At 56.3% G+C, this 18,944-nt stretch overlaps 1 protein-coding gene across 3 annotated transcripts in view; it reads right to left on the bottom strand.

Moving 5' to 3' along the window:
* The window catches only part of LOC140403691 (tolloid-like protein 2), a 726,814-nt gene that overhangs the window by 67,431 nt on the left and 640,439 nt on the right, over positions 1 to 18,944 (bottom strand). For all 3 annotated transcript variants that reach the window (XM_072491868.1, XM_072491869.1, XM_072491870.1), the window contains 2 exons: positions 6,984 to 7,109; positions 5,318 to 5,478 (listed from right to left, as the gene is read on the bottom strand). In XM_072491868.1, coding sequence (XP_072347969.1) covers positions 5,318 to 5,478; positions 6,984 to 7,109 — 287 coding nt within the window. The remainder of the gene's footprint in view (positions 1 to 5,317; positions 5,479 to 6,983; positions 7,110 to 18,944) is intronic.

Raw genomic sequence — 18,944 nt, 5'->3', positions numbered from 1 at the left:
GCTTCACAGCTCCAGGATCCCAGCTTCGATTCCCCGCTGGGTCACTGTCTGTGCGGAGTCTGCACGTCCTCCCCGTGTGTGCGTGGGTTTCCCCCGGGTGCTCCGGTTTCCTCCCACAGTCCAAAGATGTGCGGGTTAGGTGGGATCACGGGGGTAGGGTGGGGGAGTGGGCCTAGGTAGGGTGCTCTTTCAGAGGGTCGGTGCAGACTCGATGGGCCGAATGGCCTCCTGCAGGAATTCTTTCAACAGGGGCTGCAGGCACGATTCACCCGCTGATTTATCACATTCCTCAGTCCACTGAAGGATATCTTTGATGGAGTTGCAGACGGTCAATGGGTTCTTTACGCAAAGAGTAGTGAGGCCGTGGAATGCCCTACCTGCTACAGTAGTGAACTCACCAACATTGAGGGCATTTAAAAGTTTATTGGATAAACATATGGATGATAATGGCATAGTGTAGGTTAGATGGCTTTTGTTTCGGTGCAACATCGTGGGCCGAAGGGCCTGTACTGCGCTGTATCGTTCTATGTTCTATGTTCTATTTTCTATGTAATGGGGGTTTTGTGTTGGCCGCTGGGTGACTCTCTCCTCTCCACCTGACTAATGTCTTGGCCAATGTCCAGGGAGCGGAAGCTTCGGGGGCCTGGATTCTCCGCTCACCAATGCCAAAACGAATGGCCGGAGAATCCGAGTTCCTGATCAAATCGCTTCTGCGAGTTCGCCACGCCACGTATCGAAGGCCTCAGGACTTCCGGGTTCGCGACGGCGTGGGGCTGTCACGGTCTCACCCGTCGGGAACTCGGCGCGGCGGCTGCGGACTCAGTCCAGCGCCGCCACAGTCGTGGGAGGGCGATCCACGGGCGGGGGGCATTATTCAGGGCGGGGGGGGGCACTGTGGTGGGGCAGTCTGGGGCGGGCGAGCCGGCCGAAGGAGGGGCACTATTTTGTGGGCCGGGTCTGCGAGTGGCCTCCGCCATGCGCAGCCTCGGAGACGGCAATTCTCCGCGGAGTGTCGGCAGCTAGAGCCGGGTGCTCTACGCTGCCTCCTTGCGAGACCCCAGCAAAACGGTCAATCAGTGGCCATTTTGTGCCTTTCTTTCAGACGTAAAACACCACCGTTCCCACGGCGATGTGGGGCATAACCCCAGAATCGGTGAATCCAGCCCAGGGTCACATGGAGTACGTTTACTGTTCTTGTGCTGTGAGGGGCGGAGTACCTTCAGAAGGTGTTTTACACACCTCTCTCTCACACAACTTAACAAACACCCTGATGAGTTATTATCCTGGGTTTTTAGATTGATGTGCAGCACTTTACACAAGGGCCAGATGGTTTGGGATTGGGTGCGGTGGGATTGGTGGTAAAATTCACCTCATCACAACTTGCTGTGTGAATTATTCAAACATATATTCTCGGGAAGTGGCTGGGCCAACATTTCTGGCCCATCTCTAATTGGCCTTCACCTGAGTGGCCTGCTGGGCAGTTAAGAGTCAGCCACATTGCTGTGGGTCTGGAGTCACGTGTAGGCCAGGCCGGGTAAGGGCGGCAGATTTCCTTCCCTAGACATTAGTGAACCAGATGGTTTTTAAGATAATTGACGATGGTTTTGTGGGCCGGGATACTCCGGTCTTTGCGATTCACTTTCCAGTCAGCAGCTCACACGACCACCCCCCCCCCACCACCGCCCACGGGTTTCCCAATGGGACGTCCACGTGTGAGGGTGTGTGTGTGGGCGTGTGCGAGGGTGTGTGTGTGGGGGTGTGTGGGGGTGTGCGAGGGCGTGTGCGAGGGCGTGTGCGAGGGCGTGTGCGAGGGTGTGTGCGAGGGTGTGTGTGAGGGCGTGTTTGAGGGCGCGTGTGAGGGTGTGCGAGGGTGTGTGTGTGGGGGTGTGCGAGGGTGTGTGTGTGTGTGTGTGGGGGTGTGCGAGGATGTGTGTGTGGGGGTGTGCGAGGGTGTGTGCAAGGGGGTGTGCGAGGGTGTGTGTGAGGGTGTGTGCGAGGGCGTGTGCGAGGGCATGTGCGAGGGCGTGTGCGAGGGCGTGTGCGAGGGCGTGTGCGAGGGCATGTGTGAGGGCGTGTGTGAGGGCGTGTGTGAGGGGTGAGGGCGTGTGTGAGGGCGTGTGCGAGGGCGTGTGTGGGGGGTGTGTGAGGGAGTGAGTGGGGGTGTGTGAGGGTGTGTGTGAGGGTGTGTGTGAGGGCATGCGTGAGGGCGTGTGTGTGGGGGTGTGAGGGCGGGTGTGAGGGCGTGTATGTGGGCGTGTGTGAGGGTGTGTGTGAGGGTGTGTATGTGGGTGTGTATGTGGGTGTGTGAGAGGGTGTGTGTGAGGGCGTGTGTGAGGGCGTGTGTGAGGGCGTGTGTGAGAGCGTGAGCGTCTGTGTGAGGGCGTGTGTGAGGGTGTGTGAGGGCGTGGGTGTGTGTGAGGGCGTGTGAGGGTGTGTGAGGGCGTGTGAGGGCGTGTGTGAGGGTGTGTGTGAGGGTGTGTATGTGGGTGTGTGTGAGGGCGTGTGTGAGGGTGTGTGTGAGGGCGTGTATGTAGGCGTGTGTGAGGGCGTGTGTGAGGGCGTTTGTGAGGGCGTGTATGTGGGTGTGTATGTGGGTGTGTGTGAGGCTGTGTGTGAGGCTGTGTGAGGGTGTGTATGTGGGTGTGTGTGAGGGTGTGTGTGAGGGTGTGTGTGAGGGTGTGTGTGAGGGTGTGTGTGAGGGCATGTATGTGGGTGTGTGTGAGGGCGTGTATGTGGGTGTGTGTGAGGGTGTGTGTGAGTGCGTGCATGTGGGTGTGAGTGATGGTGTGTGTGAGGGTGTGTGTGAGGGCGTGTGTGAGGGCGTGTGTGTGGGCGTGTGTGAGGGCGTGTGTGAGGGCGTGTGTGAGGGTGTGTGAGGGTGTGTGAGGGTGTGTGTGAGGGCGTGTGTGAGGGTGTGTGTGAGGGTGTGTGTGAGGGCATGCGTGAGGGCGTGTGTGTGGGGGTGTGAGGGCGGGTGTGAGGGCGTGTATGTGGGCGTGTGTGAGGGTGTGTGTGAGGGTGTGTATGTGGGTGTGTATGTGGGTGTGTGAGAGGGTGTGTGTGAGGGCGTGTGTGAGGGCGTGTGTGAGGGCGTGTGTGAGAGCGTGAGCGTCTGTGTGAGGGCGTGTGTGAGGGTGTGTGAGGGCGTGGGTGTGTGTGAGGGCGTGTGAGGGTGTGTGAGGGCATGTGAGGGCGTGTGTGAGGGTGTGTGTGAGGGTGTGTATGTGGGTGTGTGTGAGGGCGTGTGTGAGGGTGTGTGTGAGGGCGTGTATGTAGGCGTGTGTGAGGGCGTGTGTGAGGGCGTTTGTGAGGGCGTGTATGTGGGTGTGTATGTGGGTGTGTGTGAGGCTGTGTGTGAGGCTGTGTGAGGGTGTGTATGTGGGTGTGTGTGAGGGTGTGTGTGAGGGTGTGTGTGAGGGTGTGTGTGAGGGTGTGTGTGAGGGCATGTATGTGGGTGTGTGTGAGGGCGTGTATGTGGGTGTGTGTGAGGGTGTGTGTGAGTGCGTGCATGTGGGTGTGAGTGATGGTGTGTGTGAGGGTGTGTGTGAGGGCGTGTGTGAGGGCGTGTGTGTGGGCGTGTGTGAGGGCGTGTGTGAGGGCGTGTGTGAGGGTGTGTGAGGGTGTGTGAGGGTGTGTGTGAGGGCGTGTGTGAGGGCGTGTATGTGGGTGTGTGTGAGGGTGTGTGTGAGGGTGTGTGTGTGTGAGGGTGTGTGTGAGGGCGTGTGTGAGGGCGTGTGTGAGGGGGTGTGTGAGGGTGTGTGTGAGGGCGTGTGTGAGGGCGTGTGTGAGGGCGTGTGTGAGGGCGTGTGTGAGGGGGTGTGTGAGGGTGTGTGTGAGGGCGTGTGTGAGGGCGTGTGTGAGGGCGTGTGTGAGGGTGTGTGTGAGGGGGTGAGGGTGTGTGAGGGTGTGTGTGAGGGCGTGTGTGAGGGCGTGTATGTGGGTGTGTGTGAGGGTGTGTGTGAGGGTGTGTGTGAGGGCGTGTGTGAGGGCGTGTGTGAGGGCGTGTGTGAGGGGGTGTGTGAGGGCGTGTGTGAGGGCGTGTGTGAGGGCGTGTGTGAGGGGGTGTGTGAGGGCGTGTGTGAGGGCGTGTGTGAGGGCGTGTGTGAGGGCGTGTGTGAGGGTGTGTGTGAGGGGGTGAGGGTGTGTGAGGGTGTGTGTGAGGGTGTGTGTGAGGGCATGTGTGAGGGCGTGTGTGAGGGCGTGTATGTGGGTGTGTGTGAGGGTGTGTGTGAGGGTGTGTGAGAGGGGGTGTGTGAGGGCGTGTGTGAGGGGGTGTGTGAGGGTGTGTGTGAGGGGGTGGATGTGGGTGTGTGTGAGGGTGTGTGTGAGGGTGTGTGTGAGGGTGTGTGTGTGTGAGGGCGTGTGTGAGGGGGTGTGTGAAGGCGTGTGTGAGGGTGTGTGTGAGGGTGTGTGTGAGGGTGTGAGGGGGTGTGAGGGTGTGTGAGGGTGTGTGTGAGGGCGTGTGTGAGGGCGTGTATGTGGGTGTGTGTGAGGGTGTGTGTGAGGGCGTGTGTGAGGGCGTGTGTGAGGGCGTGTGTGAGGGGGTGTGTGAGGGCGTGTGTGAGGGCGTGTGTGAGGGTATGTGTGAGGGCGTGTGTGAGGGTGTGTGTGAGGGTGTGTGTGAGGGTGTGTGTGTGGGTGTGTGTGTGAGGGGGTGTGTGAGGGGGTGTGTGAGGGGGTGGGGTGTGTGAGGGGGTGTGTGAGGGGGTGTGTGAGGGTGTGTGTGAGGGGGTGTGTGAGGGTGTGTGTGAGGGTGTGTGTGAGGGGGTGTATGTGGGTGGGCGTGAGGGCGTGTGTGAGGGTGTGTGTGAGGGCGTGTGTGAGGGCGTGTGTGAGGGCGTGTGTGAGGGGGTGTGTGAGGGGGTGTATGTGGGTGTGTGTGAGGGTGTGTGTGAGGGCGTGTGCGAGGGCGTGTGCGAGGGCGTGTGTGAGGGGGTGTGTGAGGGGGTGTATGTGGGTGTGTGTGAGGGTGTGTGTGAGGGCGTGTGTGAGGGGGTGTGTGTGGGTGTGTGTGAGGGTGTGTGTGAGGGTGTGTGTGAGGGCGTGTATGTGGGTGTGTGTGAGGGTGTGTGTGAGGGTGTGTGTGAGGGTGTGTGTGAGGGCATGTGTGAGGGCGTGTGTGAGGGTGTGTGAGGGGGTGTGTGAGGGCGCGTATGTGGGTGTGTGTGAGTGTGTGTGTGAGGGTGTGTGTGAGGGTGTGTGTGAGGGTGTGTGTGAGGGCGTGTGTGAGGGCGTGTGTGAGGGCGTGTGTGAGGGGGGTGTGAGGGGGTGTATGTGGGTGTGTGTGAGGGTGTGTGTATAACTAATTGTTACTCACATCATTTCCCTCCAACTCGAAGGCCTCAAACTGCAGTGAGATGCGGTACTGTGCCGGGGCCACCAGCTGCCACACACAGTTCCTGTTGGTGGGGTATTCCCTCGGCCACCCTGGGCTGGTGAAGGTGCCGTTGAGCTTGGTGAGAAAACCGCCACACGCGGCTGTGACAGAACAGAAAACAAATCACCGTCAGCGGCAACAGAGACCAGAATCCCCGTCAATCGCACAGCAGCACCTCAGAGCTGAATTCAAACATTGTTTTGGAGTGCTGGCTTTGCTGCAGCAGAATGCTTAAACTGTGGGAAATGAAGGGTTAATTCAGGATTAATTTTTATGCAAAGTCCCGTCTTTATTTTGATAATTTACTAAAAGGTTCTATTTTAGGGCAGCATGGTGGCACAGTGGTTAGCACATCTGCCTCACAGCTCCAGGGTCCCAGGTTCAATTCCGGCTTGGGTCACTGTCTGTGCGGAGTCTGCACATCCTCCCCGTGTGTGCGTGGGTTTCCTCCGGGTGCTCCGGTTTCCTCCCACAGTCCAAAGACGTGCAGGTTAGGTGGATTGGCCGTGATAAACTCCCCTTAGTGTCCAATAAAATAGGTTAGTTGGGGTTACTGGATCACCCTGAATCCCATGGGGATAGGGTGGATTACGGGGATAGGGTAAAGTGTCGGCTTGGGTAGGGTGCTCTTTCCAAGGGTCAGTACAGACTCGAGGGGGCGAAGGTCCTCCTTCTGCACTGTGAATTCTATGATTCTATGAAAGAGAGGTTGAACGAGACGTAGAGAGAGGGAGAGAGAGGGAGAGAGGGAGAGGGGAGAGGGAAAGAGGGAGAGAGAGGGGAAGAGGGAGAGAGGGAGAGAGAGGGATAGAGAGGGGAGAGGGAAAGAGGGAGAGAGAGGGGGAGAGAAGGAGAGAGGGGGAGAGATAGAGGGAGAGAGAGAGATAGAAAATGTGAAAGAGGGAGAGAAAGGGAGATAGACAGAGAGAGGGAGAGAGGTCGAGAGATGGAGGGAGTGAGAAAGAGAGATTGAGGGAGAGGTGGAGAGAGAGGAGAAAGGGAGAGAGAGAGGATGGTAAAGGGGAGAGAGAGTGAGGGAGAGAGAAAGAGAGAGAAAGGGGGAGAGAGAGAGAGAGAGACCAGCCCGTACCAGCCTCCCCGAACAGGCGCCGGAATGTGGTGACTAGGGGCTTTTCACAGCAACTTCATTGAAGCCGACTTGTGGCAATAAACGATTTTCATTTCATTTCATTATTCATAGAGAGGGAGATAGAGGGAGGGAGAGGAAGAGAGAGGGAGATAGAGGGAGAGAGAGGGAGGGAGAGGGAGAGAGAGGGAGGGAGAGGAAGAGAGAGGGAGAGAGAGGGAGAGAGAGGGAGGGAGAGGAAGAGAGAGGGAGATAGAGGGAGGGAGAGGAAGAGAGAGGGAGATAGAGGGAGGGAGAGGAAGAGAGAGGGAGAGAGAGGGAGGGCGAGGAAGCGAGAGGGAGAGAGAGGGAGGGAGAGGAAGAGAGAGGGAGAGAGAGAGAGGGGGATGATGAGGGGAGAGAGAAATAGAGGGATGGAGATAGAAAGGGAGGGAGAGCCTGAGAGGAAGCGAGATGGGGAGAGAGGGGGAGGGAGGGAAGGAGAGAGGGAGGGAGGGGGTGTGTTTCGATGTCTTTTACCTTCACAGGTCCGTCGATCCGGCCCCAACTCATACCCGGGTTCACACGCACACCTGTAGCTGCCCAAGGTGTTGACACATCGCTGGTGGCAGCTGCCACGGTCTGGGCGGGCACACTCATCAACTTCTATAACGGAAAGATAAATAGAGGGGTCACTTCTTCAGTGTTTCCCTCCCGACCTCCTCCTCTAACCAAAAAAAAAGTGGGAAGGGAGCGAGTGGGGAGGGAGAGAGTGGGGAGGGGAGAGTGGGGGAGAGTGGGGGAGGGGGAGAGTGGGGGAGGGGAGATTGGGGGAGGGGAGAGTGGGGGAGGGGAGAGTGGGGGAGGGGAGAGTGGGGGAGGGGAGAGTGGGGAGGGGAGAGTGGGGGAGGCGAGAGTGGGGGAGGGGAGAGTGGGGGAGGGGAGAGTGGGGGAGGGGGAGAGTGGGGGAGGTGGAAAGTGGGGGAGGGGAGAGTGGGGGATGGAGAGAGTGGGGGAGGGGGGAGTGGGGAGGGGGAGGGGAGAGTGGGGGAGGGGGGAGTGGGGGAGGGGGAGGGGAGAGTGGGGGAGGGGGAGAGTGGGGGAGGGGAGAGTGGGGGATGGAGAGAGTGGGGGAGGGGGGAGGGGGGGTGGGGGAGGGGCAGAATGGGGAGGGGAGAGTGGGGGAGGGGGAGAGTGGGGGAGAGTGGGGGAGAGAGTGGGGGAGGAGGAGGGTGGGGGAGGGAGAGGGTGGGGGAGGGAGAGGGTGGGGGAGGGAGAGAGTGGGGGAGGGAGAGAGTGGGGGAGGGGAGAGTGGGGGAGGGAGAGAGTGGGGGAGGGGGAGAGTGGGGGAGGGGGAGAGTGGGGGAGGGGGAGAGTGGGGGAGGGGAGAGTGGGGGAGGGGAGAGTGGGGGAGGAGGAGGGTGGGGGAGGGAGAGAGTGGGGGAGGGGAGAGTGGGGGAGGGGAGAGTGGGGGAGGGGAGAGTGGGGGAGGGGAGAGTGGGGGAGGAGAGAGTGGGGGAGGGGAGAGTGGGGGAGGGGAGAGTGGGGGAGGGGAGAGTGGGGGAGGGGAGAGTGGGGGAGGTGGAGAGTGCGGGAGGTGGAGAGTGCGGGAGGGAGAGAGTGGGGGAGGGAGAGAGTGGGGGAGGGGGAGAGTGGGGGAGGGGGAGAGTGGGGGAGGGGGAGAGTGTGGGAGGGGGAGAGTGGGGAGGGGAGAGTGGGGGAGGGGAGAGTGGGGGAGGGGAGAGTGGGGGAGGGGAGAGTGGGGGAGGGGAGAGTGGGGGAGGGGAGAGTGGGGGAGGGGAGAGTGGGGGAGGGGAGAGTGGGGGAGGGGAGAGTGGGGGAGGGGAGAGTGGGGGAGGGGAGAGTGGGGGAGGGGAGAGTGGGGGAGTGGGATAGTGGGGGAGTGGGGGAGTGGGAGAGTGGGGGAGTGGGAGAGTGGGGAGGGGGAGAGTGGGGAGGGGGAGAGTGGGGAGGGGGAGAGAGTGGGGAGGGAGAGAGTGGGGGAGGGGAGAGTGGGGGAGGGGAGAGTGGGGGAGCGGAGAGTGGGGGAGCGGAGAGTGGGGGAGCGGAGAGTGGGGGAGGGGGAGAGTGGGGAGATTGGGGAGGGGTAGAGTGGCGGAGGGAGAGTGGGGGAGGGAGAGTGGGGGAGGGGAGAGTGGGGGAGGGGAGAGTGGGGGAGGGGGAAAGTGGGGGAGGGGGAGAGTGGGGGAGGGGAGAGTGGGGGAGGGGAGAGTGGGGAGGGGAGAGTGGGGGAGGGGAGAGTGGGGGAGGGGAGAGTGGGGGAGGGGAAAGTGGGGGAGGGGAAAGTGGGGGAGGGGAAAGTGGGGGGGGAGAGTGGGGGAGGGGGAGAGTGGGGGAGGGGGAGAGTGGGGGAGGGGGAGAGTGGGGGAGGGGGAGAGTGGGGGAGGGGGAGAGTGGGGGAGGGGGAGAGTGGGGGAGGGGGAGAGTGGGGGAGGGGGAGAGTGGGGGAGGGGAAAGTGGGGGGGGAAAGTGGGGGGGGAGAGTGGGGGAGGGGAAAGTGGGGGAGGGGAAAGTGGGGGAGGGGGAGGGGGAGAGTGGGGGAGGGAGAGAGTGGGGGAGGGAGAGAGTGGGGGAGGGAGAGAGTGGGGGAGGGAGAGAGTGGGGGAGGGGGAGAGTGGGGGAGGGGGAGAGTGGGGGAGGGGGAGAGTGGGGGAGGGGGAGAGTGGGGGAGGGGGAGAGTGGGGAGGGGGAGAGTGGGGAGGGGGAGAGTGGGGAGGGGGAGAGTGGGGAGGGGGAGAGTGGGGAGGGGGAGAGTGGGGAGGGGGAGAGTGGGGAGGGGGAGAGTGGGGAGGGGGAGAGTGGGGAGGGGGAGAGTGGGGAGGGGAGAGTGGGGAGGGGGAGAGTGGGGAGGGGGAGAGTGGGGAGGGGGAGAGTGGGGAGGGGGAGATTAGGGAGGGGAGAGTGGGGGAGGGGGGAGTGGGAGAGGGGGAGAGTGGAGGAGGGGGGAGGGGGGAGTGGGGGAGGGGGAGAGTGGAGGAGGGGGGAGGGGAGAGTGGGGGAGGGGGAGAGTGGGGGAGGGGGAGAGTGGGGGAGGGGGAGAGTGGGGGAGGGGGAGAGTGGGGGAGGGGGAGAGTGGGGAGGGGGAGAGTGGGGGAGGGGGTGTCGGGGAGGGGGAGATTGGGGGATGGGAGGGTGGGGGAGGGGGTGTCGGGGAGGGGGAGAGTGGGGGAGGGGAGAGTGGGGGAGGGGGTGTCGGGGAGGGGGAGAGTGGGGGAGGGAGAGAGTGGGGTGGGGGAGAGTGGGGGAGGGAGAGAGTGGGGTGGGGGAGAGTGGGGGAGGGAGAGAGTGGGGGAGGGAGAGAGTGTGGTGGGGAGAGTGGGGGAGGGGGAGAGTGGGGGAGGGGGAGAGTGGGGGAGGGGGAGGGGGAGAGTGGGGGAGGGGGAGGTGGAGTGGGGGAGGGGGAGAGTGGGGGAGGGGAGAGTGGGGAAGGGGGAGAGTGGGGGAGGGGGAGAGTGGGGGAGGGGAGAGTGGGGAAGGGGGAGAGTGGGGAAGGGGGAGAGTTGGGGAGGGGAGAGTGGGGGAGGGGAGAGTGGGGAAGGGGGAGAGTGGGGGAGGGGGAGAGTGGGGGAGGGGAGAGTGGGGGAGGGGAGAGTGGGGAAGGGGGAGAGTGGGGGAGGGGGAGAATGGGGGAGGGGGTGTCGGGGAGGGGGAGAGTGGGGGAGGGAGAGAGTGGGGTGGGGGAGAGTGGGGGAGGGAGAGAGTGTGGTGGGGGAGAGTGGGGGAGGGGGAGAGTGGGGGAGGGGGAGAGTGGGGGAAGGCGAGGTGGAGTGGGGGAGGGGGAGAGTGGGGGAGGGGAGAGTGGGGGAGGGGGTGTTGGGGAGGGGAGAGTGGGGGAGGGGAGAGTGGGGAAGGGGGAGCGTGGGGGAGGGGGAGAGTGGGGGAGGGGAGAGTGGGGGAGGGGGAGAGTGGGGGAGGGGGAGGGGGAGAGTGGGGGAGGGGGAGGTGGAGTGGGGGAGGGGGAGAGTGGGGGAGGGGAGAGTGGGGGAGGGGAGAGTGGGGGAGGGGAGAGTGGGGAAGGGGGAGAGTTGGGGAGGGGAGAGTGGGGGAGGGGGTGTTGGGGAGGGGGAGAGTGGGCATAGAGAAAGGTGGTTCTGACAACGTCAAGCACAAACATTGGGAATTTGGGAAGAAGCTGCTCGACACTGCCGGGGGAATTAACCCGGCTTAATCCCCAATGATTGTAATCAATCTGGAAACTATTGATTGTGATGATCAATTGTCTTTATCTGAACCTTTGTCACCTCCAGACTCAACTCCGCCGTCCCAACCAGTCTCCGGGCAGCAGGGTAGCCTTGTGGATAGCACAATTGCTTCACAGCTCCAGGGTCTCAGGTTCGATTCCGGCTTGGGTCACTGTCTGTGCGGAGTCTGCACGTCCTCCCCGTGTGTGCGTGGGTTTCCTCCGGGTGCTCCGGTTTCCTCCCACAGTCCAAAGATGTGCAGGTTAGGTGGATTGGCCATGATAAATTGCCCTTAGTGTCCAAATTTGCCCTTAGTGTTGGGTGGGGTTACTGGGTTATGGGGATAGGGTGGCGGTGTTGACCTTGGGTAGGGTGCTCTTTCCAAGAGCCGGTGCAGACTCGATGGGCCGAATGGCCTCCTTCTGCACTGTAAATTCTATGATTCTATGATTCTATGACTCCAATCCCCCAGTCTTTGCCCACTTCTGTTTATTAATAACCCTGCTGTCCATATCCAATCTCAGCCCCGTTCCTGGTCTGGCATCATTCCTGACGTCAGCTTCGGCTCCACATCAATCAGCTCATCCTCGTTCCCAAATCTCGCCATTGCCTCTCCTCTCCCTCTCTCTGTCATCTCCTCCAACACAATCTCCAACATTTAAATGTGGAAGGTGGGGAGGGGGTTGACTAATGGGCCTAGTTTTAGTAGCAGCGGGGTCAAAGGGCAAAAGACAGAGGATGGGGAATAGGGAAAGGGAAGCGAGAGTGGGTTTGAGTGTTAACAGTCAAAGGGCAAGAAAGAAGCATTGCGCAGGTCAAGGAGTCACAGCCTGAGTGAGAGAGATACAGACTGAGTGAGAATTTGGTAATTTGGTGCAGTGAGGTAATTCGGTGCAGAGTGGGAGAAGGTGCTTTTTCCCTACTGTTTTGTTCTCTCTCTATCTTCGGGCCGAAGTTCGGGAGCCGTTCGGAGGAGGAGGAGCAGTCTCTGTGAGTATAAAAACCTAACGGTAACTTCCTGTTTTCCAGTTTTTTTTTTCCAAAAGTGATGTCAGAGGGAAGCTGTGATCTGATTGGTTGATAGCAAATCTGCCCCAAATTAAAAAAAAAACACAGCTAAACTCATAAACTTAAATTAAACTAATTAATTAATTAGTGATGGCTGGTCAGGTGATGTGCTTGAGCTGCTTGATGTGGGAGCTGGCAGATCCCATTGCGAGCTGCAGCGACCACATCTGCAGTAAGTGTTGGCTGCTCGAAGAGCTCCGGCTCAGAGTTGATGAGCTGGAGTCTGAGCTTCAAACACTGAGGCACATCTGGGAGGGGGAGACTTACCTGGACACTGTGTTTCAGGAGGCAGTCACACCTGTCAGAGTAAGTAGTTTAAATCCTGCCAGTGGCCAGGGACAGCAGGGTGTGACTGCAAGTCAGGCAGGGAAAGGGAACCAGCAGTCAGGAACTCAGGAGCCTCAGCCCTTGACTCTGTCCAACAGGTACGAAGCCCTTGCTCCCTGTGTGGATGGCGAACAGGGCTGCAGGAAGGATTAGTCAGCTGACCAAGGCACCATGGTTCAGCAGGCCATTCAAGGGGAGGGAGTAAATAGGCAAGTTGTAGTTGTAGGGGATTCTATTATCAGGGGATAGATAGTATCCTTTGTGAGCAGGATAAAGAGTCCCGCATGGTATGTTGCCTGTCCGGTGCTAGGGTGCGGGACATCTCTGACCGGCTTGAAAGGATACTGGAGAGGGAGGGGGAGGATCCAGTTGTTGTGGTCCATGTCGGTACCAACAACATAGGCAAGTCTAGGAAAGAGGACTGTTTAGAGATTATAAAGAGCTAGGATTCAAATTAAAAAACAGGTCCTCAAGGGTCATAATCTCCGGATTACTGCCCGAGCCACGTGCAAATTGGCATAGGGAGGCAAGAATAAGGGAAGTTAACACGTGGCTGAAAGAGTGGTGTGGGAAAGAGGGGTTCCTTTTCATGGGACACTGGCATCAGTTTTGGGACAGGGGGGACCTATACCGTTGGGATGGCCTCCACCTGAACCGAGCTGGGACCAGTGTTCTGGCGAAGAGAGTAAATAGGGTGGTCAATAGGACTTTAAACTAAAGATTGGGGGGGAAGGGAAAGTCAGGGAACCAAGAGGTGAAGTAATCAGTGGGGAGCGTAGCTGCTTAGGAATACAAAAAAACACGAACAGACAAAACTCAGGAGAGGTTACGATAGTTCCATCCCACAAAATATGACACAGTGTATGGAAAGGCTCAGTAAACTAAGGTCCACCACACTAAGAAAACAAAAAGGGACGGTCAATAGAGAATTAAAGGTGTTATATTTAAATGCGCGCAGTGTACGGAACAAGGTAGATGAGCTTGTGGCCCAGATTGTGACTGGCAGGTATGATGTGGTAGGCATCACAGAGACATGGTTGCAGGGGGTTCAGGACTGGCATTTAAACATCCAGGGATTCACAACCTATCGAAAAGACAGAGAGGTGGGCAGAGGGGGCGGGGTTGCCTTGTTAATTAGGAATGAAATTAAATCAATAGCACTAAACGACATAGGGTCAGATGATGTGGAGTCTGTGTGGGTAGAGTTGAGGAACCACAAAGGCAAAAAAACCATAATGGGAGTTATGTACAGGCCTCCTAACAGTGGTCAGGACCGGGGGCACAAAATGCACCACGAAATAGAAAGTGCATGTCAGAAAGGCAAGGTCACAGTGATCATGGGGGACTTTAATATGCAGGTGGACTGGGTAAATAATGCTGCCAGTGGACCCAAGGAAAGGGAATTCATTGAATGTTGACAGGAGGGCTTTTTGGAACAGCTTGTGATGGAGCCCACGAGGGAACAGGCCATTCTGGACTTAGTGTTATGTAATGAGCCAGACTTGATTAAAGATCTTAAAGTAAGGGAGCACTTAGGAGACAGTGATCATAATATGGTCGAATTCAATCTCCAATTTGAAAGAAAGGTAGAATCAGATGTAAAGGTGTTACAGTTAAATAAAGGTAACTACAGGGGCATGAGGGAGGAACTGACGAAAATCAACTGGGAGCAGAGCCTAGTGGGAAAGACAGTAGAACAGCAATGGCAGGGGTTTCTGGGAGTAATTGAGGACACAGTACAGAGGTTCATCCCAAAGAAAAGAAAGGTTATCAGAGGGGGGATTAGGCAGCCATGGCTGACAAAGGAAGTTAGGGAATGCATCAAAGCAAAAGAGAAAGCCTATAATGTGGCAAAGAGTAGTGGGAAGTCAGAAGATTGGGAAGGCTACAAAAATAAACAGAGGATAACAAAGAGAGAAATAAGGAAAGAGAGGATCAAATATGAAGGTAGGCTAGCCAGTAACATTAGGAATGATAGTAAAAAAGTTTCTTTAAATACATTAAAAACAAACGGGAGGCAAAAGTTGACATTGGGCCGCTCCAAAATGACACTGGTAATTTTGTGATGGGAGACAAGGAAATAGCTGAGGAACTGAATAAGTACTTTGCGTCAGTCTTCACAGTAGAAGACATGAGTAATATCCCAACAATTCCGGAGAGTCAGGGGGCAGAGTTGAATAGGGTAGCCATCACAAAGGAGAAAGTGCTACAGAAACTAAGAGGTCTAAAAATTGATAAATCTCCGGGCCCAGATGGACTACATCCTAGAGTTCTAAAGGAGCTAGCTGAAGAAATAGTGGAGGCGTTAGTTATGATCTTTCAAAAGTCACTGGAGTCAGGGAAAGTCCCAGAGGATTGGAAAATCGCTGTTGTAACCCCCTTGTTCAAGAAGGGAACAAGGAAAAAGATGGAAAATTATAGGCCAATTAGCCTAACCTCGGTTGTTGGCAAGATTCTAGAATCCATTGTTAAGGATGAGATTTCTAAATTCTTGGAAGTGCAGGGTCAGATTAGGACAAGTCAGCATGGATTTAGTAAGGGGAGGTCGTGCCTGACAAACCTGTTAGAGTTCTTTGAAGAGATAACAAATAGGTTAGACCAAGGAGAGCCAATGGATGTTATCTATCTTGACTTCAGGGGGGTGAGAGACGAAGATGGAGAGACGGAGCAGGGAGCGGAGAGAGTGAATGAAGTGTTCAAGACATTTTATAAAAAATTGTATGAAGCTCAACCCCCGGATGGGAGGGAGAGAATGATGGAGTTTTTGGATCGGCTGGAAATTCCCAAGGTGGAAGAGCAGGAAAGGATGGGATTGGGAGCACAGATCACGGTAGAAGAAGTGGTGAAAGGAATTAGGAACATGCAGACGGGAAAGGCCCCGGGACCGGACGGATTCCCAGTTGAATTTTACAGAAAATATTTGGACTTGCTCGCCCCGCTACTGACGAGGACCTTCAACGAGGCAAAGGAAAGGGGACAACTGCCCCCGACTATGTCAGAAGCAACGATATCGCTTCTTTTAAAGAAGGAAAAGGATCCGCTACAATGCGGGTCCTACAGACCAATCTCCCTCCTCAATGTAGATGCCAAGGTCTTGGCCAAGGTAATGGCAATGAGAATAGAGGAATGTGTCCCGGGGGTGGTTCATGAGGACCAAACTGGGTTTGTGAAGGGGAGACAGCTGAACACGAACATACGGAGGTTGTTAGGCGTAATGATGATGGCCCCACCAGAGGGTGAAACGGAGATAGTAGTGGCGATGGATGCCGAGAAAGCATTTGATAGAGTGGAGTGGGATTATCTGTGGGAGGTGTTGAGGAGATTTGGGTTCGGAGAGGGGTATGTTAGATGGGTGCAGCTGTTGTATAGGGCCCCAGTGGCGAGTGTGGTCACGAATGGACGGGGATCGGCATATTTTCGGCTCCACAGAGGGACAAGGCAGGGATGTCCTCTGTCCCCATTACTGTTTGCACTGGCGATTGAGCCCCTGGCGATAGCGCTGAGAGGTTCCAAGGGATGGAGGGGAATACTTAGGGGAGGAGAAGAACACCGGGTATCTTTATATGCGGATGATCTGCTACTATATGTGGCGGATCCAGCGGAGGGGATGCCAGAAATAATGCGGATACTTGGGGAGTTTGGGGATTTTTCAGGGTATAAATTGAACATGGGAAAGAGTGAGCTGTTTGTGGTGCATCCAGGGGAGCAGAGTAGAGAAATAGAAGACCTACCGTTGAGGAAGGTAACAAGAGACTTTCGTTACCTGGGGATCCAGATAGCTAAGAATTGGGGCACATTGCACAGGCTAAATTTGACGCGGTTGGTGGAACAGATGGAGGAAGATTTCAAGAGATGGGACATGGTAGCATTGTCAATGGCAGGGAGGGTGCAGGCAGTTAAGATGGTGGTCCTCCCGAGATTCCTTTTTGTGTTTCAGTGTCTCCCGGTGGTGATCACGAAGGCTTTTTTCAAAAGGATAGAAAAGAGTATTATGGGTTTTGTTTGGGCCGGGAAGACTCCGAGAGTGAGGAAGGGATTCTTACAGCGTAGTAGGGATAGGGGGGGGCTGGCACTACCGAGCCTAAGTGAGTATTATTGGGCCGCTAATATTTCAATGGTGAGTAAGTGGATGGGAGAGGAGGAAGGAGCGGCGTGGAAGAGATTAGAGAGGGCGTCCTGTAGGGGGACCAGCCTGCAGGCTATGGTGACAGCCCCATTGCCGTTCTCACCAAGGAACTATACCACGAGTCCGGTGGTGGTAGCTACACTGAAGATTTGGGGACAGTGGAGACGACATAGGGGAAAGACCGGAGCACTGGGGGGGTCCCCGATAAGAAACAACCATAGGTTTGCCCCGGGGGGAATGGATGGGGGATATGGAATGTGGCAAAGAGCAGGTATAACGCAATTGAAAGATCTATTTGTGGATGGGAAGTTTGCGAGTCTGGGAGCGCTGACCGAGAAATATGGGTTGCCCCAAGGGAATGCATTCAGGTACATGCAATTGAGGGCTTTTGCGAGGCAGCAGGTGAGGGAATTCCCGCAGCTCCCGACACAAGAGGTGCAGGACAGAGTCATCTCAAAGAAATGGGTGGGGGACGGTAAGGTGTCGGATATATATAGGGAAATGAGAGACGAAGGGGAGACTATGATGGACGAACTAAAAGGGAAATGGGAAGAAGAGCTAGGGGAGGAGATTGAGGAGGGGATGTGGGCAGATGCCCTAAACAGGGTAAACTCGTCGTCCTCGTGCGCCAGGCTAAGCCTGATTCAGTTTAAGGTATTACACAGGGCACATATGACTGGAACACGGCTCAGTAAATTTTTTGGGGTGGAGGATAGGTGTGCGAGGTGCTCGAGAAGCCCAGCGAATCATACCCATATGTTTTGGTCATGCCCGGCACTACAGGGGTTTTGGATGGGGGTGACAAAGGTGCTTTCGAAAGTAGTAGGAGTCCGGGTCGAACCAAGCTGGGGGTTGGCTATATTTGGGGTTGCACAAGAGCCGGGAGTGCAGGAGGCGAAAGAGGCCGATGTTTTGGCCTTTGCGTCCCTAGTAGCCCGGCGCAGAATATTGCTAATGTGGAAAGAAGCCAAGCCCCCGGGGGTGGAGACCTGGATAAATGATATGGCGGGGTTCATAAAGTTAGAGCGGATTAAGTTCGTCCTAAGGGGGTCGGCTCAAGGGTTTACAAGGCGGTGGCAACCGTTCGTCGAATATCTTGCGGAAAGATAGATAGGGGAGAACAAAGAAGGCAGCTGCAGCAGCCCAGAACTTGGGGTGTGGGGGGTGGGGGGGGGGGGGGGGGGGGGTGTGGCCTGAGACAAGGCAGTTGCCAATTAGGGCTAGTTTTTATTTTTGTTATTTAATATTTATTTATTTGTTGTTGTTTTCTTTTGTTCTTGTTTAAATAAAAAAGGTCATTATTATCTGTATTGTTATAATGTTGTGTAAAGGATGCACAATGTACTGTGTTGGTTGACCAAAAATTTTCAATAAAATATTATTTAAAAAAAAAAAAAATCTATCTTGACTTCCAAAAGGCCTTTGATAAGGTGCCTCACGGGAGACTTCTGAGTAAAATAAGGGCCCATGGTATTCGAGGCAAGGTACTAACATGGATTGACGATTGGCTGTCAGGCAGAAGGCAGAGAGTTGGGATAAAAGGTTCTTTTTCGGAATGGCAACCGGTGACGAGTGGTGTCCCGCAGGGTTCAGTGTTGGGACCACAGCTGTTCTCTTTATATATTAACGATCTAGATGACGGGACTGGGGGCATTCTGGCTCAGTTTGCCGATGATACAAAGATAGGTGATGGGGCAGGTAGTATGGGGGAGGTGGGGAGGCTGCAGAAAGATTTAGACCCTTTAGGAGAGTGGTCCAAGAAATGGCTGATGAAATTCAACGTGGGCAAGTGCGAGGTCTTGCACTCTGGAAAAAAGAATAGAGGCATGGACTATTTTCTAAACGGTGACAAAATTCATAATGCTGAAGTGCAAAGGGACTTGGGAGTCCTAGTCCAGGATTCTCTAAAAGTAAACTTGCAGGTTGAGTCCGTAATTAAGAAAGCAAATGCAATGTTGTCATTCATCTCAAGAGGCTTGGAATATAAAAGCAGGGATGTACTTCTGAAGCTTTATAAAGCATTAGTTAGGCCCCATTTAGAATACTGTGAGCAATTTTGGGCCCCACACCTCAGGAAGGACATACTGGCACTGGAGAGGGTCCAGCGGAGATTCACACGGATGATCCCAGGAATGGTAGGCCTAACATACGATGAACGTCTGAGGATCCTGGGATTATATTCATTGGAGTTTAGGAGGTTGAGGGGAGATCTAATAGAAACTTACAAGATAATGAATGGCTTAGATAGGATGGATGTAGGGAAGTTGTTTCCATTAGCAGGTGAGACTAGGACCCGGGGGCACAGCCTTAGAATAAAAGGGAGTCACTTTAGAACAGAGATGAGGAGAAATTTCTTCAGCCAGAGAGTGGTGGGTCTGTGGAATTCATTGCCACAGAGGGCGGTGGAGGCCAGGACGTTGAGTGTCTTTAAGACAGAAGTTGATAAATTCTTGATTTCTCGAGGAATTAAGGGCTATGGAGAGAGAGCGGGTAAATGGAGTTGAAATCAGCCATGATTGAATGGTGGAGTGGACTCGATGGGCCGAATGGCCTTACTTCCGCTCCTATGTCTTATGGTCTTATGGTCTAAGATAAAAGAGCAGGGTTAAAATGAAAAACTGAAATGAAAATCGCTTCTTGTCACAAGTAGGCGTCAAATGAAGTTACTGTGAAAAGCCCCTAGTCGCCACATTCCGGCGCCTGTTCGGGGAGGCTGGTATGGGAATTGAACCGTGCTGCTGGCCTGCCTTGGTCTGCTTTCAAAGCCAGCGATTTAGC

This window comes from Scyliorhinus torazame, chromosome 28, assembly GCF_047496885.1.
Source record: "Scyliorhinus torazame isolate Kashiwa2021f chromosome 28, sScyTor2.1, whole genome shotgun sequence".
Lineage (NCBI taxonomy): Eukaryota > Metazoa > Chordata > Chondrichthyes > Carcharhiniformes > Scyliorhinidae > Scyliorhinus > Scyliorhinus torazame.
Note: the sequence above shows the minus strand (reverse complement) of the source record. Positions and strands in the feature narration are given on the sequence as shown.